This window comes from Charadrius vociferus, unplaced genomic scaffold (assembly GCF_000708025.1).
Source record: "Charadrius vociferus isolate BGI_N301 unplaced genomic scaffold, ASM70802v2 scaffold1592, whole genome shotgun sequence".
NCBI classification, from domain to species: domain Eukaryota; kingdom Metazoa; phylum Chordata; class Aves; order Charadriiformes; family Charadriidae; genus Charadrius; species Charadrius vociferus.
In genome coordinates, this window is record NW_009647338.1 from 48,954 (window position 1) to 74,564 (window position 25,611).

At 51.6% G+C, this 25,611-nt stretch overlaps 2 protein-coding genes across 2 annotated transcripts in view; one reads left to right on the forward strand and one right to left on the reverse strand.

The window, feature by feature from the left end:
• Positions 1-440: 440 nt before the first annotated feature.
• On the reverse strand, positions 441-11,262 carry PADI2 (peptidyl arginine deiminase, type II). The gene is made up of 16 exons (XM_009880082.1): positions 11,171-11,262; positions 9,508-9,694; positions 9,358-9,427; positions 9,118-9,179; positions 8,916-9,033; positions 8,171-8,296; positions 7,186-7,364; positions 6,889-6,992; positions 6,600-6,711; positions 6,413-6,520; positions 3,942-4,093; positions 3,532-3,676; positions 2,318-2,411; positions 1,403-1,488; positions 1,098-1,226; positions 441-674 (listed from the first exon to the last, which is right to left on the reverse strand). Exons 1-16 carry the CDS (start codon positions 11,260-11,262, stop codon positions 441-443), a joined length of 1,998 nt encoding a protein of 665 aa, XP_009878384.1.
• A 6,078-nt stretch (positions 11,263-17,340) lies between these two features.
• PADI1 (peptidyl arginine deiminase, type I) overlaps positions 17,341-25,611 on the forward strand; it is a 10,647-nt gene continuing 2,376 nt past the window's right edge. Inside the window, 11 exon segments of the mRNA XM_009880083.1 lie at positions 17,341-17,432; positions 19,333-19,507; positions 20,018-20,087; positions 21,417-21,478; positions 22,232-22,349; positions 22,469-22,594; positions 23,219-23,394; positions 23,480-23,587; positions 23,910-24,029; positions 24,985-25,092; positions 25,180-25,331. Of these exon segments, the coding sequence (XP_009878385.1) occupies positions 17,341-17,432; positions 19,333-19,507; positions 20,018-20,087; positions 21,417-21,478; positions 22,232-22,349; positions 22,469-22,594; positions 23,219-23,394; positions 23,480-23,587; positions 23,910-24,029; positions 24,985-25,092; positions 25,180-25,331 (1,307 nt within the window).

Below are 25,611 nucleotides of genomic sequence, written 5' to 3' on the forward strand. Positions count from 1 at the left end.
GGCGGGCCTCTGTTGGCCGCCATCTTGGGTGTGGCGGCGGCCTCAAGGACAGGCGCCATCTTGAGTGTGGCGCGCCTTGTGGTACAAGGCGGGATGGCGGGGCCAGCACGCCTTGATCCCCCTTTTTTGGGGGAGGCGGGAGATCAGTGTGCCCCTTTTTTAATTCCCAGCCGAATTGTTTCAGGAGGGAAGGTGCCCAGACTCTCTTGCCTGCCCCAACACCCAGGCAGGGCAAAATGGTGGGCGCTGAGGGCTGAAATGGCGTGTGTCCCCCGCTTCCCCTCCCTGTGGTCTTCCCTCAGGTTCTCTCACGATTTTCACCCTTTATTACTTAGTTTACCGCCTCATTCCTCACAGCAAATTTATTAATTGACTGAATCGCAAGCAACACACGCCGAAAAAGCCACCGGGGGCGAGGGTGGAGGGGGAAGGAGGCCCCGCTATGGCATAACGTGCCACCATTTGAAGGCGAAGGGCCGGCGCTGGACGTTGGTGCCGCAGCGGACCTCCCCGAGCTTGCCGTGGTAGGAGGCCACGTCCTCGAGGACGCGGCAGCGGAGGCCCAGCGGCTCCAGGAGGGAGCGGGTCCGCTGCTCCAGGCAGCATTCACCCCCCACCATGGGGCCGAAGGGTTTGGGGATGCCCAGGTCCTTGGCCAAGACGATCATGGTGACCTGTGGGGTGACACAAGGGGAGCCCAGCGACGTCAGGAGTAATGAAGCGAAGGAAAGCCACTGGCCACCCTCCTCCATCAGCCTCACCCTAAAATGGGGCATCGACCCCACTTTTTGCAGCCGCCTTCCCCCAGGCCTCCAAATTCAGCATTGCTTTCCCCCTTTTTATCATTAAAATGCACCCCACGCCTTGCAATTTCACCACTTTGAAAAGTTTTTGCCTCAAAACTACGTCCTTTAACCCAACTGCAAGCAACACAAAGCTGTGATAGATAAGCTGGGCTTATCCGAGCCTGGTTGGAGATATTTTCTTTTTCCGAGCAGCTGTAAATATTGTGCGTTTTTTGGGACAACCCTGAAGACTCATCCTGGCTGAATAAGCTGGGTTTTGGGGAGGACCTGAGGAACGGGCACTCCCCTCACCATGTTGGGGAAGTACGGCACGGCTTTGCCCTGCTTGTCGAGCTTGAAGAGGGCCGGCAGGTCAACGATGTCCTCCTCTGTCAAGCCCAGCTCCTTCTTGAGGACATCCCTGTTCCAGTCGACGCAGCGCTGGAGGGGATGGAGAAGAGCAGGTCGAGAAGGGGGATACAGGTGGGCTCAGTCCCCCAAAAACCATCTCACGCAGGAGGAGAGCCAAAACGCAACGCCTTCCCTTAAAAGTTTGCATCCCCTTGGGGCAGTTATTGCAAGAAATATCAATTATTACCAGAAATATCAGTTATTACCTGGACATACTGGTTCTGCTGCACCAGGATGTCGTTGGAAAGGACCTTGTTAATGGTGACCCGTTTCGTGTCTGCCCCCGAGTACCCTGCAAATGCAAACCCCTGTCAAAATGAAGCGGTGCTGGTAGGAGCTCAGCTTAAAACAAGGCACAGAGATGGAAAAAAAAAAGCTCAAATCCCCATTTCCTGAGGTTGGGGTTAAGGCTGCTGGGAGTCCCAATTCTTAGTTTATTGGGAAACTGGGTGGGAGGAAAACCTTTGCCCATTGGAAAGAGCGTTGGGAAGGTCCTATCATCCATCCTCCTGCCCGTGGGAAGCGTTAGCGCCTAAATTTCTCCACTCAACCCCATAAAACCAGAGCTACCACCTCTACCCCTTGTTTGGGGACGGACGGGTCCTGGGCAGGTGGCAGTGACCCAGAGGGACCCGCTGAGGTGTGGAGGTCTTCTGTCAGGCCCATGGTGGATGGATGGTGTTCAAAACCACAATTAAAGGGTGCCCAAACTGGCATACAAAATGTCATTGCTGCAGGGAGGGAAGGGCAAGTGAGAAAATAATAGTGCTAATTTGGGGTGACACGAGAGCCCCTCGGCTGTCCCCACTCCATGCTGGAGCTCTGCTGGCCTTTACAGAGATGCTCCATCCCACCAAGCAAGCATCCTCTCCGTGCAGAGGGCTTTATCCCTCCCGTCCCACTCGCTTTCCCAAAATAGGGCTTGAGGAGGCTGGGTATGGTGGGCAGGCATCCCGTTTGCCAGCTGTGAAGGACAACTGGGTGGGAAAAGGTCCCCACGTCCCCCTACTACCCGCATGTCGGTCAGGCGCTGCCGCCCTCGTGCCGGCTGCTCTGCAGGGTGGCTCTGGCTGTCTCAGCCAACGTCAAAGCTCGGCCGAAGCTGCCTGCTGTCCCCTTGCCTTTGAACATGGTGGCTTCACCCTGGCCCTCCTTCTGCTTCTCCCGAAAGAGCTTGTAGCACGCCGCGGGGCTGGCCATCAGCATCCGAAATCGCTGGGGCAAGACAAGAGGGAGAGCGGTCACCAAAAGTGCCTTATCCAAAGCCTTGAGGTGCTTATTTTTGCAAGGAACCTGAGCTTAATTGCTTAAAATGAGGCATTTTTGCTGTTATTTAGTGTCTTTTTTGATGTGGTGCTGAGGGGATATGCCTGAGTGAGGCGCAATGATTTACGCTGTTGGCAAATACCCACCTAACCGCCCCCGAGGGGTTAAATTGCTGCTGAGACAGGGAGGAAAACTGCAGCCTGGCTGCACCTGGGTCCAATCCTGCCCACCCGGTTGGGGTGTATAAATCCCCAGGAGGGTGTTTGCTGGAGGGTTGGGAGAGACTGGTGTCTAGGTTGGTTTTTTTTTTGTTTGGTTTTTTTTTTTGTTTTTTTGTTTTTAGGTTGGCATTGCAATGCTGGGGGGGCGGGGGGCGGATGGAGTAAACAAATAACCAGGCTCTGCCTTCCTCAGAAGCAGCCAAAAATCACTATTAAGCTAATCCTATGGGAATTTTGAATTTGTAGGGTTTGAGCTCAAACCACAACAGCCCTGATTTGCTCACCACCAGCAGAAATGGTCTCCTTGCTGCTTGGTGGAGCAGTGGAAGCTGCTTGCTGTAGTCTTGATGGCATCTCTCATAGGGGCTTAGTGTCGCCCTGGGGAGGGTAAAAGTACTGCATGGAGGGTTTGTGGGGTGTGCCTGTGCATAAATACTCCTCTTTTGAACCATCCAGGTCAAGGCATGACTTCCCCAGGGGGAAAAAGTTTTGCGTCAGAAGGACTAAAAGCCATGATAGAGGAAAGAGCTAACTTCTGAAAACATCTGGGAGATGCTGAGCAGCTGTGAGCCCTGACCAGTCCATGTGAATCTTGAGGCTCACATTTCTTAGACTGCCTTTGGCAAGTATCTTTTTTTTTTTCTTTTTTCTTCTATTGGTGTTGATTATTAGCTCAGCAAGTCCCTTTTTGTGTTCAGAGCCCTCATTTTGAGGACAGAGGTGAGAACCTGAGCAAATACTGGTTGGAACTGTCAAAAAAATGAGCTTTGAGGTTTTTCCTAGGGGTACCCCAATGGGATTAGCTGCACAGAAGAGAAACCACAGAGCTGTAGGGGGTTTTGGGGTACCTTTGTGTCGGAGGTGGGCACAAAAGTGACGAACTCATTGACTTGGCCCACGGACAGCCAGTCGGAGTAGAGCTCCACGGGAGCCTGCACTTGCTGGGCGTAGAGGAAATCCCGCACCACTCTTGTCATTCTCCTCCCTGCAGATCTGGGAGGGAAATATCCCCAAGAGAGGGAATAAGGGGAGTAGATATTTATGCATCAATATGTACGTTCACATAAATTGCAATCAAGGCGTAGCAGAGAAAGGAGGGTGAAGGCAGAGTTTAGGTGCACCCACTCCATACAGTATCAGACTTGCAGCTGGTCAGGGAATGGCTAATGAAGGCCCATAATGTGATTTTTTGGGGGGTGATATTTAGGGGCAATTGTGGTTCCTTTGCTCTCAAATATGTGGGTTTCTCATCGCTTACGTGGGGAAGCTGCTGCCGATAAGGATCCGGCCCAGGGGATACTCCTTCCCCTCCACGGTCACGGGTGGGCTGACCTCCAGGTTGCCAAAGGAGTCGAGACTGGTGATGGCTTCGAAGAGGGGCTCTCTGCTCACGTAGCCGAAGTCGGGGCCCTGGGGAAGGAAAAATCACTGTAGGCTTTGCCCCGAATCCCCCCTGCCTCCATGCCTTTGTCTTTATCCCTCCTTCTGAGCTCAGAGCTGCTCCAGTGGGTAAAAATATCAAGAGCGAAGCCTGTCCATGGGTGAGGAGAGGCTAAAGGAAAGGGAAGAGGATAAAGGTCTCTGGGTCATCTGGGCTCAGTAATAAATGGCAAGTGCCAGGGGCCGAGCTGGGGTGTTGAGCTGGGGAGAGATCTCCTCTGCTATCCCACAGCCAATGTTTAACTGTCTGCGTTAAGCTAATTAGGTGCTGGGGTAGCCCTGAAGCTGAGTTTCTGGATGGCTCTTGTGGAGCGAGGAACGTCAGCCCCTGAGGGAAAATCCACCCCAGGCATAAGAGCCACCCGAAGGGCTGTACTTCACTTAAATCCTATTTAAGCCCTGATTTTCAGGACTTAATATATCTGGGATTTAAGACGTTGTGCATGCAGGGGTAATTAACCCTTGGTTGTGATGTGCCAGGGTCAAATGCCCAAGGGAGAGATTGCAATAAAAATGAGGCAAAAATGGCAGCCGTGGGACAAAAATTCTGCCTTGAACCTGTCCTTGCTCTCTGGTTCAAGTCAACAGGGGCTTGGAGCTCACGGCAGCTCCTGGGAGAAGATCAGGTATCTGATGGGTTAGCATTAAATCCCAATCGCTTATTAGTGTTGGGTTTCCTTAGGGGTAAACCAAATATACAGGTTGATAAAAATGAGCAAGGAGACCTGAGGGTGCATGGCTCTGATCTGGAAGTTGCTTTTTTTTTTTTTCATCCAGGGTGTTTGGAGAAGCTGGGATAGCGAGAGTGCAGCAGGGCTGCTTTTCCCCAAGGCTCCCCGTGCGTTTTTTGGGCGCATATCTGGAGGATGGGGAGGGGGTCAGATCCTTTCCCTGGGTGCTGCAGGAGGGACTGAGCATGAAACACCTGCTCTCAGCTTATTTCAGTTTAATAAACCACGGAGCCGGTACGGTTTCAACTGTCAAGGCGCTGGTTCATCCCAGGTTTGCGGGTCACATCCAAGTCCTATCAGTTCCAGATTGATTTTGAGGGGCTAATTCCCTCTCGTCTCCTTTTTCCCTGGCGCGGGGTCCCAGGGGCTTAGGGCTTGGCTGGGGCGAGAGGGGGACCCGTGTGTGTTGCATTTAGCTAAATATTCCTAGCTGGAAAATGAGATTGGAAAGATAGGAGTGGGGATTAGGGAAGGCTTCAAAGCAGAAATTGGAGTATAATGTGTTAGCAGCTCCAAAGGCTGAAATTGCTTCTCTAAATAAGAAGCAAAGCAATTCCTAAAGAGGGCAGATAGGAGTGGTTGCCCGGCTTATTTGCGAAGGAGCGGATCAGTGCGCTATTCCCATCCTGCCTGATGAATCCGGGACTGTATGTACTCATTTCAGGCATGAGAAAAGATGTATTTCAAAGCTTTTGAAAGCGCTTAACCTTCCCCAAAGTGACATGTGGCAAAAAACAAACAAACAAAAAAGTGAGCTGCCAATACGCTGCCCTCTTCTCCCATTGCTACTGGAGAGATGAGCTAAGGCTGCCCAGAGGCTGCAGCTGGGTTTGTGGGTGGCATCTACCTGGGGATGTCCTGCCTTTTCTGTGTGGTGATATCTCAAAGGGATCATTCAGTCCATCTTTTTTTCCCATGCTTGTCTTTGCTGAGCTCTCACAAAACGCCCTGGCCGGGCTCACTGCTCTCCCAGGCAGCTTTCCTCGCAGGCCCTGCCCATGGCTCTCCCTTTGCCTTGGCAGAGAAGCCCCACAGGGGTGTTTTTTGGCAGCTGGCTGCATCTTACTCTCTTCTGAGCAAGTAAATTGACCCTCTCGCACTTCCCTTTCCTCTCCTGCTCGGGAGCTGCTGCATATTCACAGGCGTAGAGGAGGAAAGGAAAAACCAGCCCATTGCTCGGATATTCAGGGTGAAGAAATCCACTCCTGTCCTGGAGCTTGGCAAGAGCCTTTCATTCCCAGAGGTGTGAGCTCCTCCTTGTCTCTCTCATCCAGCACCTTCTGGATAAATGGTTTCCCAGATGGCTGGGATGTGGATTGGGCTCTGATCCTTGCTTTGAGGGGGGTGAGGCTGTTGGTGGCCTCCCAGCTGGAAGTGAACGGGGTAGTATCCCCGTGCAGTTGCATGCAGAGGTGTTAAACTCTCATTTTTCAGGGAATTCATTGTAGGGCCTCCAAGGAGCCATGTGCAGGTCAGGTTTTAGGAGTGGTGAAATAGGCCAAGCGTAAAAACCTTCAAGCTGGTCCTCAGACAATGCAAGTGACTGTCCTGCTCTTACCAGCAGCTCCTTGATGGGGAATTGCTCCAGCCCTGTGTCTCGAGGCAAGTCCAGCACCACCGGGAAGCTTTTGTGGGGAGCGTGGGTATAGCCAAATTCAATCTCATCCTAAAGAAAGGAGGAAAACCTGCATTGGGGCACATCAGCAGGGAGAGAAAGCTTTGCCCCCTCTCTGGTGTCCGCCTACCTGCATCCAGCGGTCCCCACGGTTGATGTAGCCAAAGCAAGCCCTCAGCTCGCAGCCAGCCTTGTTCACCAGGTTTTTTATCTCCTTAATGAAGAGGTAGTTGTCCTTCATGCTGGGAAAGTGGATGGCAGGAGGGAAGGGGATGAAGGGCTGCTGGAGGACGGATATCCCCTGCAGGCAGCTGCCTTTCCCTCTGCCCATCATCTCCCTGGCCTGTCTTGGTGACACCCAGGGAAACTGTGGGGCTGATGCTGGTTTGCCTGGGAAGGCATCATCCCTTGGCCTTTACCTGCAGACAAAGACGTTCACCGGTGCCAAAGTGTTGGGGGTCATGATCCATGGTGCTACCCTGAACACTACTGTGTCGGTGAAGATTGGTGTATGGGGGATACCCTGAGGGAGGCAAGCAGAAATTGAGGACTTTCCACACCCTGGTAACCACTATTTCCCCCAAACACCCTACCCCTGAGGTCATTTTTAGGATGAATTGAAGAGGACCACTCTCCATTCAATCCCCATCCCTTTTTCCATGCCCCTTGGGCTGCTGCAGCCTCCCATCTGCACTCCTTCCCTGGAGCCCCCAGACCTCAGCCAGGGTCTCCAGGAGGCTGACGTGGATGGAGACCAGACCGGGGAAGGTGTCATCGGGAAAGCGGAGCCCCTCGACGAAGAAGTCAAGCTCAGTGGCCCCACCGATGTACTGCACAGTGTGATACAACTTCCTCCGGCCCAGCACGTGGATGTAGCGCTGCCCGAAGAAGGGGTCTGCAAGAAGAGGAAGGGGAAAGTGGACAATTTCCAAAGTTTCAGTGTTGGTTTCAAGCCTATTTTGCTTGTGTGCAAGGAGGTACCGCAATCCCTCTGTGCTGCAGCTTCTCCACCTCTGTGAGCGGATACATCTTCACGTGGCAGAAGTACCTTAAAACAGGAGTTAAGGAGCTTGCAGTTTTGCAGTCACACACACACAAGAAGGGTGAGGAAAAATGTCTCAGCCTTTCCTTGGATGGAGCAGTCATTGGGAAGATGTTTTCATGGGGTTTCTGCCCTTGCAGCCCCCTCTGACCTGCCATGGGATGGCAATGCCACCAAACCCCTCACCAACAGACTGCCTCTGTGTTGGAGAACAAAACCAAGCTACTTAATGGCATGTTTCTGGGCTGGATGGTGATTTTTAGTCCCAGGGAATAAATCACTGTGCCCACAACAAGGAACAAGGAGGGGAAAATGTGTTGTAGACCATGTTGTCATCATGGATAAAGCATCTGGGTGTCAGGACCCGTGGCCTTTTTTTGCTACTCCTTTGCTGGATGACCTTGGCTAAATGGCTTTGTGGCCTTGTGCCTCTGCTTGTTAATCTCCAAAGTTTTCCAATTGATTAAGAGGAGAGAATGTTCAACGTTGGAAAAATTTGGAGAAGGGATGCCGAGGGCATGATTTGCTTCAGAAGTGCTATTTGAATGAAGAGCATGGAGATGACAAGGTCAGAGATGGAAAGAAAAGAACTTGCAGGGATCTCAAAAGCACCACAAATGAGGAGGAAGGGACAGAGGAGGAGGTGAGGAAGGACTTACTCTGCACATAAAAGACCCCAACTTTGTCAGCATCGGAGACAGGAATATAGAGAACAATTTCGTACCCCCGGGGCAGACGCTGTGGCCCTTCAGTCCTCAAGACCATCCGAGACATGTCCAGCAAATCTGGGATGCAAACAAACAAACAAAAAAAATTGGGTGATTGCACCATGCAGCTCCAGCTGGCTTGCATGCTCCTGCATGGGCTTTGCATCTCCCGTGCCAAGAAATCTGCTCTTCCCTCGCTAACAGCCCTTGTGAGCTGGAAAAACAACCTGCAGTCCTGCTAGCAAAGTTTGTGGCTTGTGCTTTGAAACAAATGCCCCCTTTTTTTTTTTTTTTTTTTTTTTTTTTTTTTTTTTCAAGAAGTCGATGGGCACTGACTCCGCGTGGTTTTAGTTTTCCAGGAACGGGCGGGTGTTCCTGGCTGCCGGCTGCATGCCTCACCCTGAGCTCCTTTCACCTGGGCGAAGCATCCCTGGGCCAAGCTCTGCTGTCGGTGGCACCTCTGCTATTTTACTGGCTGTGCTTCGTGCCCCTGCTTAACCGCAATTAGTTTGCATGGCATTAAAAAAAATAATATAAATTCCCATGTGGGAAGCTTACTCAGCAGCTTGGTGGCGAGCAGCTCATGGGCGGTTGGTTCCCAAGGAAAACGTCATCTCCAAAAAGGTTAAAGAGAGGGAATAACGGAGAATTTTTTGCTTTGTATGATTTTTTTTTTTCTTTTTTGAAGCAGGGTTACCTTCTTTGCTGAATACCCTTTCGGCGTCGCAGTCCGATGCTGGTGTGAAGGGGCTCTCCTTGTCGCAGCTGACGAGCAGGATGGCTCCGTGTCCCTCGGGACCCCAGGTCCAGCTTGCCTGAAACAAGCCCCGCTGGGGCTTAGCGAGCTCAGGCTCTTGCAAGCCCATGGACTTTCTGTGCAGTGGAAGAGGCTGAATTACCTTGTTGGGGTTGTTCTTCTCCACCATGCCGTCCCGATCTGCGTCGACGTCCAGAGACATCCCTGGATGGGCAGATTCCCCCCACCATCATCCCAGGCTACGGCAAGGTTGGGTGAGCACAAAAGTCCCCCCAGACTCAACAAACTTGGGTCCATCTCTGCCCCTGCATCAAAACACCCCACTCCAAGGGCCCCAAGGGTTGAAGAGGGATTGCTGCATTGCAGAAGCCTTCATACTCACCGATGCCAGTGAGGAAGACCCCGGCTTGGTTGATGGGCTGTCCTCCCTCTGCATAAAAGCTGACGGTTACCTGCAAACCCCCAAATCCTTGGTTGAGGAAGGGTGCTCTACCTCCGTGGAGGTCCCACACCCCAGCACCCCTCTTCTTACCTTGTTATCGTTGACCTCGGTGCTGGCCCGGCTCATGCTGAACCTCAGGACTGTCCCCTCATCCAGCGGCCACCGTGTCCCGCTGCTGGGGGCTGACCCGACCTCCCCTCGGCCCTGGCATGCCACTTCCACGCTCACCCCTTCCGTGTGCTTTACGCTGAAGGAGACTGCCCCAACTGGGGCCGCCCTGCCAAAAACATGCTGTATTTTTAGAGGTTTGCACTGAAAACAGCCAGTTCTCACTGTAATTAATTTCACTGCCCAAAACACAGCCAAGACTGGGCACGCTGGCGTCTCCATGCTCACCGCCGGCACATTTCTGCCCTTTTCTCCCTGCCTGGGAATGCTTTAGGTGTCTCTTTTTAGGGCAGAACACTCCAGTTTAGCAAAATGAGTCTAATTTCTAGCCATCGGTGCAGATTACAATCTATAATAACCACAGCCAAAACACTCAGTGCCACTGGAACTGAACTTGGGTTTGCACTTCAATGGAGAAATCCGTGTTTATTTTCCAACCCAGGCGAACCTGATATTTAACAGCTCATTGTAATAGCGTGGCAACCCAGCTGAGAGACTTTACCATGGGAAACTCTAATTTTCAGGGTGATTTTATCCAACCCCAAAGCAGCTGGTGTTGCGCTGCTCCCAGTTTGATGTGCCCTTGCTTTTCTCCAGCTGCTCTGCGCATCCCCTTCCCCTCTCCCAGCTCCTTGTCCCTAGTTTCCCTGTCTTTCCAGGGTTATTATTTTTGTGCTGCTTGCAGGTCGCAAGATGCAGGCTCACTTTGAGCGTGCCTGCTGCTGACACCCGAGAGCTCGCACCGTATCACCATTACAGCATCATTGATTGGGTTTCTGGATGCCGGTGGCCCCACCAAACCCGTACTGGGGCAGGGGGGGGAGAAGGAAATCTGAGCACTCATTTGCTGCTGCCCGGGCGTTTCTTAAACTGTTAAATTACATTTAATTATGCATGGAAAAACTGGTTTGGTTTCCTTGTTTCTGGGTTTTGGGAATCCCACTGGGAGGAGATTTGACCCGGAGAGAGATGCCAGATGAGTTGTAACTGTGCTGCTTGGCTTGAATACTGAGGGTGAGATTTGCAAAAGCAGCAAAGACCAGAATTAACCATGAAATGAGCTTTTAAACTTTTTCCTTTGGGGGGATAATTATCTTGCAATGTGTTAGGTTGGTTTTAGAAGTGCACGGCTGGTGTTGTGGGGACTTCCATGCTTTCCCAGGGCACTGCTTGGTCCCTAAATCTTGTTTTCTTCCCCTCTCCCAGCTGCGTCCCCTTGTTTGCCGTCCATCCTATGGTTCCTGCTCATCCCTCTGCTCTCCAGCAGCTTTCCGTGATGATGACGGATCTGTTGACCACAAATGGATCAAACCCATCGCCGTCGTAGACCCGGGGTAAATACCGTATCATGCAAACACGGATGCTCGAAGCTCTCCTGGGACTTGTGCAGAATTGCAAAGCCCAGGGAGGATTTGGCTCACAAATTGCATTAAATCGCAGTGTCAGGGCTGTGGGTTTTGGGGGAGCAGAAGGGAAAACAAGGAGGGGGGATTTGCAGAAGGATAAACTGGGGGGTAAAGGCGAGGAGAATGATGAAGGTGCAGAAATTGAGGGAGGAAAGGGAGCGTTGGGGCATCTCACTCACCCGTAGATGTCGACGGAGATGCGGGTGCCCAGCACGCACAGGGCCTCGATGCGGTTCCCATGCTGCAGCCGGAGTGTGCGGTCCCCCGACATCTCCCCACACAGCAGTCCGGACGCCCCGACGATGGGCACACGCACCCTTTCCCACCTGCTCCGGGTGGCACTGAGCTCCCCCAGCAGCGCCCAGTCGCTTCTCCTTCCTCCTTGACTGGCCCCAGAGCAAATCAATTGGCTTTTGGAGCTTGCAAAGTTTGGGATGGCAGATTTGCAGCCACCACCCCAGTCCGAAAGGAGGGGGCGGTTGGATTGGACCCTCTAAAGCCCCATGAAAATGATCTCGGAGGGGAGGGAAGGGATGGAGAGGGAGGGCCGCTGGCCCAAAGCCCGGCTGGCTCCCAGCCCTATGCAAGGAGCTCCCCCAGCTGTCCCCAACTCCCCATCCCTCCAGCATCTCCCCGACCCCAAACTGGGATGAGCAGCCCAACGCAGAGGTGATTTTGCAGTGCTTTGGGTTTGGGCTGGCGTTTGCATCCATGGGGTATCCACTCTTTTCTACTCTCTAGGGAAAAGCACTGGCTGCTCTTGGGAGGAAGAAATACAATTTTCCAGCACTCAGGCAAGAGCAGGACATTCCTTTTTTTTTTTTTTTTTTTTTTAACCTTATTTTCAAAGGGAAGCTGGGGAGCGAGTTGCCAATGAGGAGAAATCAGAGGTGGTTTTGCACGGCGAACCTGCCGCTTACCACCCTGTGCCGCAGTGGAGCACATCGGGAGCAATTGCTGCCCACGCAGGCGTTTGCATTATTTATTAACATCAAGCTAAATATTCATTTTAAAACCCAAACTTCTGCCCCAGATTTTGGAAGCCACAAGCAATTAGTCAGGAGCAGAAACGTTCGAGGTGATGTTCCCTATTTATATCCCTTTTGGGCTTTTATTTTTTAGCGCTTTCTTCCCTCTGTGGCTGGGGCATAGGAAACAAGTTCAAATCCAGTTTTCCATCGGAAGCAGATCCTGTTTTATTTTGTTGTGACCTGAGCAAATGTGGCCGAGGGCTTTGCCTTGCTGAACAAACTCCTGGGAGGGGGGAAAAAAAAAAAAAGGAAAGCAGTTTTGCTGCTTTTCTGCACATGTAAAAATGAGGTTTGTGGTGGAGGGGGAATTTTATTAAAGGCTGTAGATGTTCTCCCCTAAGAATGTAAGAAAACATAAAGCCCTTTGCTTGTGGACTGTGCCTTTTGTAGAGCATCGTGGTCAGGGTGGCACTGCTGCTGTGCAAAACGTTATGGGGATTTGGGTTAAATGACCCCCGTTTTAGACACTCTGACCTGGGAGCTGAGCTGTTGGCAGCTGGAAAATGCTCCTTCTTCTGAGAAGCATCATGATTTATCTGTTTAAACCCCCAGTAGTAAGAAACACTGGTGAAAGAGGAATGAGAAAGAGAAATAATTTAAAATGGAGGGGAAGGGGGGGAACCCAAAACCACATTGTGTTTGCACAAGTGGGCTCTGTTCTCTTGCGCTGTATGAGACTTATTTTCCCTCTTTTTACCCCAAAGCGGAGCCAGCAGCTGGCATTGCATGGATCAGGGTGGCCTCACCTCCCTGTGCTGTCCTGGGACTTGTGGGCTGTGGAAATAGAGGTGTAAACCCACCAGTTTGGAAGAAAATGACCAAAAAGCACCTTCTCTTTTACCACTTTCATTTCCCAATTCCCGCACACGAGGATTTAGTATTTCAGTTGTCAGTAAGGAAAACGCATGCTATTTTAATCCTCCTTTTCAAAATAAAGCCAACCCCAACTCCCTCCCGTCTTACAGCAAGACCCCAAGGTCACTGCATCACTTGTGATTTTTAAAATCAGCAGATGTATTTCTAGCTGGTTATGGAGTTTATTTTATATATCTATATAAAAATATAAGTGTATTAATATCCCCCATGGTCCAGCTGACGTGATGGTGCTGGCATGGGTAAAAGCCACGGGGTCTTTCCAAACTTCTTTGGGGGTCTTTCCAAACTTCTTTGGGGTCTTTCCAAACTTCTTTGGGGTCTTTCCAAGCCACGCAGGTTCTTTGTAAGTTTTTTGGGGTCTTTGTAAGCCTGGGGGTTCTTTACAGAGCAGCTGCAGCAATGTTTGCAGCCGCAAAAATATGAAATCCTTCCTGGGGAGGCTTTGGCAAAGCATCTTGCAATGTCTGCACTTGAGGAGGATGGAGAGGGGTAGTTGTGCCCAAGAGGTGTCCAAGGCATCGTTCCTGTACCTGCGTCTGGTGCTGGGGACAAATGCCAGGACCTACCCGTCCCCATCGCACGACGAGTGGTGAAAGCCTGCGCAACTCCCCTCGCCAGTTATTGAATAAACCTTGTTTTATGGTGCAAGAATGGGATTTTTCAGGGTGCAAAAGGGCTATTTGCAGTGCAGGCTCTGCTCTGTGCTATCAGGTGGGAGATCAGACATGGTAAACCATCTCAGGACGTATGTATATAGCGATACACACACACACACACGTAGATGTCTGGAGGCTCGTGGTTTTGTGGCTATAGTCAATCTGGTCAGAGGAGTTCTCCGGTGTTTTTAAAAATCAGATCTGCATCAGCTTCCCTGCTGCCGATGGATCTCTGCCTGCCCTAATTTCAAGGACCCGGGAACAGATCCCAGGGCTAGAGCTTGCAAACAACTGCGGTGAGCTGATTCCTGAGGGTTTTCACGTCCGTGTCACCCAGCATCTCCTCCCCGAGGAGGACTGAGCTGGTGGGTGCAAGGGCGTTTTAAGCTGCATGGGTGCCCGATGAAGGTTTTCGGGGTGGTTTTGCGGTGCCCTTCCTGCAGGCACGTGCCTTATTGCAAAGAGTGGGAGGGAAATGTCCCCCCAATGCGGCGTCCTTTCGAGCTGACCTTTTGCGTTTAGGAGGTGCAAACAGGTGCCCGTCCCAATTCAGCCACGCGGCGCTACCCATTCCTGCCCATTCCTGCCTGCGCTGGCTTTATTTTGGAAGAGGCAGGCAGCTTCGAGGAGGCGAAATCAACCCACCGGTGAGGATGAAGGAGCTTGGGTGAAGCTGAGCCCACCCATGGCTTTATTGCTCTCCCAGCAAGGGAGATATTTATAGGGTAGCAAATTTAATGCAAAGCTGGAGGAGAGCGTGGGCAGGACGAGTGCGGGGTGCGTGCACGGCTCCAGCCCTGGGGTTAAAAGCAGTTTTATGGGTTGCTTTGCTCTTGGATTGCCAGGTATGTAGTCTCCCAGCAGGCAGACGCCTTTATTTTGGGAAGAAGAAAGGATGGTAGGGGATTTTTGGTGCTTTCTCACCCAGGAGAAGGCGGTTGCAAAGCCAGATCTGACAAGTCCTGGCCACAGATGTTTTACCAGGATGGGGACCAACCTCTCATGCATCTTACTGGCTTTAAAAGCATTTTTTACTGGTCCAAACTGGCCTCCTACTTCTCCTTCCTGGGGACCTGCCAGCATCCTGGGATGCTCCTGCCGTGCTGTTACAGCTACTCACCTAAAGAAAATAAACCCTTATGCAAACCGGAGCAGGACTTGATAACTAGTTCGATGCTTTGCCTTGTTGCAAGTAATTAGGCTGACATGGCTCTTAAAAGTTCCTGCCTGCAATTACGTCTGCAGAGTAATAAATAAGGTGTAATTATCGGCTTAGGGAGGTTATCAAACTTTCCTTGATGGAGTGGCGGTGCAGGACGGGTGAGAAGAAACGCCCTGAGGGGGTCTGGGCTATTAGTAGTGTTCCTGGGGGAGCACTGGGGCGGTCGGGTCTTGCTCCATCATGGCTAAAACCAGGCTGAAATTTGGAAAAAGATGAAGTGAACCCCAAAAAACAAGGCTCCCCAAGCTCATTCAATCTGATGGACAGGCGGGATCCCATCCGTCGTGTACCAGGGATCTTAATAGCAACTCCTCCAGACAAGGTGTTATTAGGAAGAAACACTCAGCTCTGAATGGGCCAGATGACTTAAAATCGTCATTCTCCCTGTGCACGGGCATGTCGGTGCTAATAGCAGGTGGAGGAGGAAGAAGAGGTGAGTGCAGGTACCACCCAACGAAGACAAGGTGTTTTGGGTTTGAGCGAGCATCCGCAGTGACCGTGGTGGCTCAAAATGTGCCGTGACTAAACTTGCTGAAAAAAAAACCAACCCAAACCTGAAATGAAGATGAGGTTTCGGCACCGTGTCTCCATCCTTTCTGGATAGGTGTGATCCTGGATGGATTTTGAGAAGCATATGGTCTCAAACCCTCTGCTGAAGCCCTCATGCTTGCTGGGAGCCCGAAACCACCATCCTCCACCTCCCTCCAGATTACAGACCATACCAGCCTGACCCCGTGGGGATTAAGGTGTGTTCCCTGTCCGGCACAAGGCTCAAACCAGCCAAGCAGGATGCGATGCTAAAATCACAGCAGGCGGCAAGCTCAGCACCGTGCCCAGTCCAAACCAGTGCAACCAGCAGCCGTGAGTGGGAAATCCAACTTGCAGCTGTCTTCGGAAGAGATGCCGCCGTGGCCAGACTCTTCCTCAGAGGATGCAATGAGCTCCTTGTGCCAGCTCTGCTTTGCCCCAATTCGAAGGGTTTCAGGGGTGCGTGAAGGCTTGTGCTCCCCCATGAGGGCTTGAGAACTGACAAAATTCGCGAGTCTATGAACATCAGGAGTTTGGCTCACGCTGGGTTTTGGGAAACGGGATTTTATCTAAAATCTCAAGCAAGGCGAGGTCCTGGAGAGCCTGGAAATGCCGCTAGCGTTTCCCACTCGAGCATCCTGGCTGCCCCAGCAGGCTCCCACGATCTTATTAAAGCCGTGCTCACGTATAAGACAAGGTGCTGTTGTTTTTTTTCTGCTGCAATTAAAGTTGGAAGGAGGCCTTTAATGTAGACTGGCTGGGAGATGTTTAAAGCAGCTGGTTTGATCTTGCAGAGGAAGGTGCGCGCAGGTCGCTGCTCCTCCGGCTGAGGACATGCGGCTCGGTGCAGTGGTGGGGATTGGTCCTTCTTGCTCTGCTGAGCCTGCTTTGACCTTTTTGGTTTGCAACGGGTCCTCCCGCTCTCAAAACTTGAGTTTATTCTGGCTCCAGCCCTCTGCTGCCCGTTGCATTGCTAAGACGCTGTGAGAATGGGAACCCATCCTCTGGCTACGAGGATGAACCTTGCGGCAACGGGGCTGTCGGCACTCTCCCCATCCCTACGCTGCCTTTTTCCTCCATCTTAGCTGCCACCTCCATCCCCGAGCGCGGCAGAGACTTCCTTGCCGGCTTCAGCAAGATTAATCTCACCCAGTTTCCCCCTTTGTGGGCAGGCGAAGCCTCCTGGGATGGCCCAGAGAGTGATGCCTATCTCCGGTAGGTGACATCTTCCAGCGATGGGGATGTTTCCCGTGAGACTTGTGTTGCCTGCCCAAAAGCCCTAATTCCCCTGAAATGCCAAGGTCCGAGCGAAACACCAAGAACTTTTAATTTCCGCTGAAAGCCTCTTGTTGTTTTGTTGTTGTTTGTTTTTTTCTCCCTCTTCCCTGCCTGCCAAATAACCAGTTTTCCCTGCACCCGTTTCTGCCCGTCGCGCTCCTCGGGAGTTGTTATGATGGGAAGGACCGACCTGAACAAACATTTCCTTTTGTTAGGCTTTATTCGGGCATTGCCCTAATGGGGTAGCCGAGGCCGTGAGTCACCTGTGGAGAGGCTAGATGGAAAATTTGGGTCGTTTTAAAGAAAATGCTTTATTTTAATGATACCGTGTATTGTAATAACCCTAAACAACCACTTTGCACAACAGGAGGAGTTGAAATGTTTAATGCATTAAGCTTTGGAGTCCTTATATGGATCTATAAGGGAATAAAAAGGTGAGAGTAAGCCCCGAAAGAGCTCGCTGCTGAGCATCCCAGGGCAGGGCTGGGTGTCACCCACCCCGTCCTGCCCCTTTGCCTCGTGTCCCCTCCCTGGAGCCGCCTGGCTCCCCCCGAGGGTTGCCTTATCGCCTCCATCTCCCCGAGCGGGGCGGCAGCTTGCTGGGTGGCGGAGGTGGAGACGGCAGGGTCCCCTGGCTAAACCCCGTCATCGAGGGAAGGAGGAGTTAAATTCCCCTGCCTTTTAATCCAGTCGTGCTGGTTTACCTACAAAGCCAGGCAGCAGCTTCCTTCACATGCAGCCGCGGTCCCCGGCACATCATGCCCCAACGTCACGTCGTGCAGATGTCCACCAGCCACGCCAGCTACGGCGTCTGCGTGTTGGGTACCGAGGTCTTCCTCGATACGCGCCGGTAAGGCTTGGCATCGGGGTATCCCCGTCGTTTTCCATAGGGCTGATGGGTTTCGGGGGAGCCCAACGGTGGTTTTGCTCTTTGTTTGGAGGAGAAATGCGTGCTAGGGGGGAAATCAGAGCTCATTTTGAGCCCACATCGTGAGTTTATCCAAGGAGTTGGCAAGCTTGTTTGGTGCACGGGGGACACGTCCCGCCAGGTCTGTTCTAGGGGACAATGTCCCGTGCGGAGCTGCGCCCAAAGGAGGGACGTCGGTTCTCGCAAACGCGAGGCGTCGAAGCGTAGCCGAGCCATGACGATTTGCAGGCAAAGCCCATGCACACCCCGGCTAAGCGGGATCTATTTCTGGCTGTGAAAACATTAGGCAAGAGCAATTCAAGATGAGCAACTTGGCTGGAGCTAAAATGGGGTAAAGAATAAAATGCGTGGCTCAGGCAGAAAAAGTCCACCAGCAGGTTTGCATGGGCGATTTCACAAAAAGAGATTTTTTCCAGCATTAAATACGGGAGTTGCTTTATTAGCCAGATAGGAAGCTGTATTTACCTGGCTGTTACATTGTCATTATTTAATAAATCACGTTTATAATGATAGAGACTACAGGACAAGCCAGTTGGGATCGCATCCGGGGCAATTATTGGGGTTGTGTGTTGGAGCTGGGCCAGGACATGCCATTGTCCCCCCTTATGGCTTTGGACTGAGCTTTAGCTGCGCTAAAAAAGTATCATTTGTCCTCTCAGCCAGATGGGAATACATAAAAAGTATTATTTGATTTTTTTTTCCCCTGGATTTGGACTCAAAGCAAGCTCAGTTCCATTTAAATATGGAGCCCAAGCCCCGACATCGGCAATTTGGCTCCTCAGTAGCAAAATCTGAGCTTTGGTCCAAAAAAGCAGAGGGCGAATGTTCTTTCAAGTGAAAAAATGGCATCACTTTGTTCTCCGAGACCACTGGCCAGGGGGAACTCGGTGATGGATTCGTCAAGCTTTGACTGTGGTTTGGTCTGTTTTGGGGCAGAAAATGGATAACAGTTGGAATCTGGTTGGTGATGCTGAAGTGCGAGGGCTGTAAAATCAGGGCAAAATTCAAGAAGTCACGGTGTGTAACAGCGTACAGGTGGATTTATGACGTTGCATGATGTTAAATACAAGGGGTGACAAGCGAGGTGACACTTTAATCTCCCCTTACAAGCTACTGCAGGCACCAGGGAAGCCTTGCTAAGAGCAACACTGGGAATAAATCTCTTTTGTGTTGCTGTTTTGGTTTGTTTTTTGTTTTTTTTTTTATTCTTGCTGTTAAAATTTACCACCCTGTCCCTTTTCGCATGTGGCTGGGGAGGCTGGCTCCTGATGGTAGACTGGTCGGAGCACTCGTGCTCCTGGGATGGAGGTGCTGGGCCTGTAATGAGCAGGTAGACAGCACTTCAAAGGCGAGGGATGTCATGCAGGTGGGGTTCGGGTTCTCCATGCTCGGATTCAGGCTCTGCTCCAGTTTGGGCATCTCTCGGGTCAGGGTATGGTCCCACAATAACCATCTCCCCGGATGGCCGACATCAAAAATTGTCCTGACTCTTTTTTGGGGTTTTGTTGTGGAATGCTGAAATTTTGGGGGTTTTCATGCTGCTGTGGAGGGAGGTTGGATGCCCAAACTTCAGCGATTCGCAATCTAGGCTTAACCACGGACGGACGTGCCAAAGCTCCAGTGGGAGCTCTGCTTGCTCAACACCACCGCAGAGATAATACGTATAAAATTCAGACAACGCATTTCGTCACCTGGAGATGGTTTCTGAGTCCTTTCCACCTGGTTAAGGCTGGATTTTAATTCTGGGTTCAAGTATTTGGCTTCACAAAGGAGAACAGGAGCGACAACTTGGTCTATAACCCAACGCTGCTCTCTGTTTCAGATCTACCCCCAAAGGTGCCATGTCATTTGATGTCTATGCCACCTCCGCGGTTACGGTTCACATCATCCACAGCCCCATGACAAAACCCATGATTAACTCCAGATGGCCCCTGGATCCTGACATAGAGGTTATAGTGACCATTGATGTCGTCAGCAGGACCGTCAATGACAATAAGGTTAGTTGCTTTTTATGCACTGAAACTGGAAAAATAAGTCAAATTTTCCAGGAAAGAAGGGAGAATTATGGGAAGGCTCGAGAGTTTCTAGGTGGTGCTGACATCAGGCTCGTTTCTGTGGAAAAAAACTCAAACTTAAAAAGAAGTGTGTAATTATTGTGTATGAAAAATGAAAAGAATTGTGTAATTATTGTGTATGAAAAATGAAACTAAGGAGAAGGAGATCACATTTTGTGCCCTAAATGTGAGACAGCGGTGGTTGCAAAAGCTGGTGTCAGAAACTCCAAGCCGGCCAGCAAAAATACTCCAACCTTGACTTTTTTTCACGCCTGCTTTTGCGCTGAAGCAAGCAGAAATGGGTCGGCTGAACTATGATTAATGGAGAATGACTTGGATGAATGCTCCAAGAGCTTGTTGTATAGCGTTGATTGGTCAACCCAATGAGTGGAAAGACCTACTCAGCATGACGGGACATGGGACATGGGTCATGATCTGGTGATGTCTTCGCAGGTTAAGATTTCATACTACGGACGGGAAGGCAATGAGCTTTCGGTGGCTTGGTTGTATCTCACTTGCGTAGGTAGGTATTACAACAATGCTTCTTCAAACCCGGCCAACCCTTTCTGATGCCAAGATCTAGTTGGGTTCATGGGATGGGAGTTAAGTGGGGGGCGCGGGCTGCCCATCTGTGATGTGCAATGAAGGTTTGGGTGTTGACTGATGCTGACAAGCAAGAGGGAAATAATTAAAATGTTATTATGCTGCCTTATATGGTGCAAAAAAGACACAGGCTGGGCCGTGTCCCCACCCAACGTACACACCGAGCATCCTCCTCTGCTTGCCAAGACCATTGCGTTGGCAGAATAGGATCCGAAGGAGACCATCTCACCCAACTTTGGTCAGCGTCCCCCTCCGTGACCTCCGTTGCATCTAGTGGAGAGGAATAGGCACCAAAGGGTAGTCTTCTGACCTATTTTAGAAGTTTAGGATGAGATGAATCATTCCCTTGAAATGCCTATTTTCCTCTGCTGACTACAAAGGGAGTCTAGACAACCAGTCTGGATGCAGAGCCTTCCACTTGGATGGATTAATTACCCTAAATTTGGAATTTTCTAAAGCGTTCACATGACAGCCAGACCTGTGTCCTTAAGTCATGCATATGCCTTCCAAAATTACACCTGAAGAGGCTGATGGTTTCCCACGTCCCATCACTGATGGTCTCCATCTGGGGCCACCGCTGTCCACAGGGCTTTTGCCTTACCAAATGCTCTTGGCTTGCTTAGATTTAGAGCTTCATTTCCAGCTTCTCCGTGTCCTCCTCTCTGCATCAAAGAGAAGGACAATCTCTGCTTCAGTGCCTGTGTTTTCCACACGCCATATATCTGATTTGGAGGAGTTTCTGTATTAAGATAGGCTTAATACAGATTTAGGTAGGATTTAGACGAGGTCGCTGGTAAACCTCTGCTTTGTTGCAGCAGAGGCAGAGATTTGGGCCAAAAAGAGCTCTGTAAGGGAAAGTCCTTCTCAAATATTGCATCAAGCCTAGTAATTATTTTGATGTCCAGTCACCCATGGTGAAAACACTTTCATGCCTCCACTACATTTCGGCTTCATGAAAAACACTATAGTGAAATTGGTAAAAACACAAAATGCCATGAAGTGGGTACATCCCATCTGGGGGAACCAAGATGGGAGAAGGTAGCTGGAGACCGAAGGGGAAAGACATGAAAGAGCCATCGAGTTGGCTTTTCTGTCAGCATTTTGTTGGAGACGTTGGGTCTGAAGCAGCTTTGGGGCATGAAGGTGGGGTTGGTGTTGGATGACTGATGACTAGTGCCAAGGATGAGCCCAAAATGCCGCCGAGAGCTCATTCCCCTGCCAGTGGCTTCCTTCTCTCTTGATGTTTCAGAGGTATCCCTGGACGTGGATGTGAGCCGTAATGGGAGAGTGAAGAGCAGAGGGAAGGACAAGGTAAGGAGAAGCTTTGCTGTAGGCAACGTATGGAGGGTCAACACAGGATGTGGCTGTTTGCAGTCTTTTCCCCCAAAATCTCCAGGAGGGAGAGGGACTTGTGTGGTGTTGCGGGTGTCTGAATTAGAGAAAACCTAGAGAAAATCACATGGCAAATTCTCAACATGCTAATTGAGGAGGAAAAGACTTGATTTTCTTACTCCGTGCCAAAATCTCCTGCCTCTCCAGTTCAGCCCCAAGGATTATATAGGAGAAAATACTCTGCTTTCTTTTCTTTTCTTTCTTTCTTTCTTTTTTTTTTTTTCCTTCCTTTTTGGACTTGAAACATGCCACTAAATGAGTCAGCTGCAAGTTTTGCAAACAGCAAGAGAGATTTACCCCTTTGGCAACAAATCTGCATATGCCCAAGCACTTACACCCGGATAATTAGCTGCAGCCCAATCGACAGCGCAAATTGTACATTGAGATGAGATGCATTTCTAGAAACGGCGTAGTGTTGCCCGGGTGAAGCCTGGCAGATACTTTCTGGCTTGCTACAAGATAAGATCTGTTTGAAATAGTCTTTGCTGGACCTGCTAGAAACTGAGGTTAGGAAATTTAGTGGCTTGAAAGCATCGCTGCTGTCTCCCCACCAGTCTTGACTGTATGTTGTGGGTTGTCCTCTGAGCGTGGTTGTGGGGTTTCCCCTGGTTCGGGAGGAGGCTGGGATGGGGAAAATCTTGCTCCCATTCTCTTTGGGTGCTTCGCCTCCAGGCCAAGTGGACGTGGGGTCCAGATGGGCAAGGTGCCGTGCTCCTAGTCAACTGCGACGGGGACAGCCCCGGCACGGGGGGGCCAGACAGCGGTCAGGTGGACATACGGACCACTGCAGGTAGGGTGTCATCTGCAGTGCAAAGGGGACCCAAAAGATCTCACTGGGGTGTTTCCCACTTGCAACACCTCCCTCCCCTCTCTTCGCGTCCCCTCTTTCCATCTTTTTCCGCACCGTAGACCTTCAGGACATGTCCGTCATGCTGCTGCGGACTCAAGGTCCCAGCGCTATCTTCGCTGAGTACCAGGTGGTCCTGCACGTCCCCGAGTCGAACGCAGATAAAGTGCGGGTTTTCCACGCTATCCGTGAGTATTTCTGCCTTCCTTCCCAGATATCTGTGCATGATCCTGAGGTGGGTGAACCCTGATATTTTGTTTACCATGGCTAGGGGCTGGGTACCTCCGATTGCCGAAAACACTCATTTATCCCCAAAGCTCCTCTTCTGTTTTAGAAGATGGGGTTTTATGGGAAAAATCAAGGAGAAAAGGATAAAAAAACCTTTTCTCAGTGGGGCTGCTGAAATTTTGACATTCCCACTGGGCAGATAACCCCCATGTGGCCCCCGGCACCTTTTCAGTGCGGGTGATGACCCAGCCGCCAAAGCAGCCCATCTTGTCGGGCAGCACGTTTTACCTTTGAACACCCCGGCAGCTGGATCCCCAGCAGCTCCCTGCCTAAAATCAGGTCAGGGAACGCAAGTATATCATTAGATGCCTAACTGGAGCCACGCACCTTGAAAGGGTTGGACCTGAGGGTATAGAGTCCTCTTTGTATGAGGAAGATCAAGTGTGTTCCCCAGAGAAGAGGAGGCACACCCGTTCCTCTGCAAACCACACTAGCATCAGCCACCTCCTCGCTGGTGCCTCCTTCCAGCCCAGTGGACAGGTTGGTCACCCCGTCTTGGGTTGGGTATTTCGGTGTTTCTCTAGGGAGTGACTCACACCCCCACTACAAACCCGTGTTGGGGCCGGACAAGCTCTCCTACGTGCTGGACCATGTCGGCAATGGAGAAAACACCTTCTACGTTGAAGGGTTGACCTTCCCTGACGTGGGCTTCTCTGGGTTGGTTTCCTTCAGCGCCAGCTTGCTGGAGGTTCCCCATAAGGTACGTGGGGTTTGTCCCATCCCCTGTAAAGTTCCCCAATGGTGAGGTTTTCAACCGTCGCTCCCTGGTGTTTCACCCCTCGCAGAATGCGCCGGGCACCCCAATTTTCACGGATACAGTGGTTTTCCGCGTGGCACCCTGGATAATGACGCCAAACACCCAGCAGCCTGTGGAGGTTTTTGTCTGCAGGTAGGTGGGACATCAACCCATTGCTCTCCTGCCTTGGGTGACTCTCCAAGGAGGAGCTTTTGACCTTTCCTTGCTACGTAGCCACTATAGGGCGAGCCAGGCTTGATGCATGCTATAATGGAGGAAATATTTGGGTAGGGAGCCCGCTGGCACTCCTGCAGTCATTGAAACCCCAAGGAGAAAGGCTGGAGGACCTTCTCCAGGGTCTAACCTCATGCAGGACATTCCCAGTGCATTTAGGAATGAGGAATGTGCTGCACAGTCGGGGTTGGGGGCGGCTTCTCATGATTCCACCTCTCAGCGTTTGCTCCTTCCTCTCCCTCCAGCATCCAGCAGCTCCAAAAAACCAAGTGTTTCTGGAAGGGCTCCGGGGCCTGCTGAAGAAAGCCAACTGCAAGTTGACCATCTGCTCGGAGGTGGAAACCCGCAGTGACCGCTGGATCCAGGTCATCAATCGATGCTTGCAATACATGGCTCTCCTCCTCCCTTAGAGGCTTTTGGGCACATAGGGTGTCACCCCCGTTGCTGACACACCTGGGGAGGGACTAGCTGAGTTGCTTGGGCAAGTGCCTAGATGCTAAGAGGTGAACCAGGCAACCGTGAACTAAAGCACGGGCAAATGCTGCGGGTGGTGGCAACCAGCACGGACAGGGATGTTGTCCATGGACCCGATGGGTCACTGCAAGAGAGACCCCATGGGACATCGCAAGAGTTGCCCATTTACAGGAGGGACCTAATGGAGGCATTGCGAGAGGGACCTCATTGCAAGAGGGACCCTGTGGGGCATTACAAGAGGGTCTCCACTGCAAGAGGGACCCTATAAGATGTTGCAAGAGGGGTCTTATTGCAAGAGGGACCTTGTGGGGGCATTGCAAGAGGTACTTTGTTGCAAAAGGGTCCCCGTTGCAAAAGGACCCCGTGGGGCTTTGCTGGGGGGGTCCCCACCACGAGAGGAACCCTATAGGACATTGCAAGAGGGTTCCCGCTGCGAGAGGGACCCCATGGGATATTATGAGAGAGAACCCATTGCAAGAGGGACCCCACAGTGTGTCACCAGGAGGACACGGCGTACGCCGGCTGGACGTGCCACGTGGTCCCCGCAGTGTGCCCAAGCCCTGCCGTCCCTGCCCCGCTTCGCTGCCCGTTGTGGCCGGGTGTTGCTTCCCTGGGGGTGACCCGTGCCAGGCACTGCGGTGCCATGTGGGGTGTCACCCCCTGGGAGAAGGCGGCAGCTGCCTTCCTTGGGCTTAAGGGCAACAGCCGGGCTTTGCCAGGTTTGCCCCATTTCCTGCTCCACCCTCACCACACACCTCGCTGAGATGGCTATCGCCCCACCAGGAGCCTTCCTCCTCTTCCTCTTCCTCCTCCTCTTCCTCCTTCCTCCTCTTCTTCCCACAACAGGACGAGATGGAGTTCGGCTACGTGGAAGCGCCGCACAAGACCTTCCCCGTTGTCTTCGACTCGCCCAGGAACAGAGGCTTGAAGGATTTTGCTTTTAAAAAGATCCTGGTACGTTGTTGCGTTGCCAACCCCCCCCTTTTTTCCTCCAAAATCCTCCACCCGGGGGGTCCCCATCATCTCTCCTCTCTTCCCCAGGGCCCCGATTTCGGCTACGTGACTCGTGAACCCCCTGGGAAAGAGATCACCAGCCTCGACTCCTTCGGCAACCTGGACGTCAGCCCACCGGTGACGGTGCGAGGGAAGGAGTATCCCCTGGGCCGGATCCTGATCGGCAGCCCCCTGCCTTGGTGAGATGCGGTGGGGCTCGAGCCCTCCATCCAGGATGCGGGAAAACACTGAAAATCCTCGCGCGAGAAAAGGTTGCGCCCTTCAGAGGGGAAATTTGGGGCCGATTCCCATCAAATCCCAGATTTAACGCGCATCGTTATTCCTTCATCCCTTACAAAATCCTGCCACTGCGGTGATTTTTACCCTCTCCCAAACCGTTGGTGCTTTTACTGTGATCCTGAAGTGCTGTAAGCATCCGGGCTTGTTTTTATTTCCCCCCCATCAAAAGGAAAAGCAGGG

Excerpts from the sequence above, each read along its gene's own strand:
- PADI2 (XM_009880082.1), bottom strand. The coding sequence starts at position 11,262 with ATGTCGGGGGACCGCACACTCCGGCTGCAGCATGGGAACCGCATCGAG. Across the intron at positions 6,521-6,599 it reads GTGGGGACCGCTGGATGCAG|GATGAGATTGAATTTGGCTA; the intron begins GTAGGCGGACAC and ends TCCTTTCTTTAG. Across the intron at positions 1,489-2,317 it reads TGAAGCCACCATGTTCAAAG|GGTACTCGGGGGCAGACACG; the intron begins GCAAGGGGACAG and ends TTGCATTTGCAG.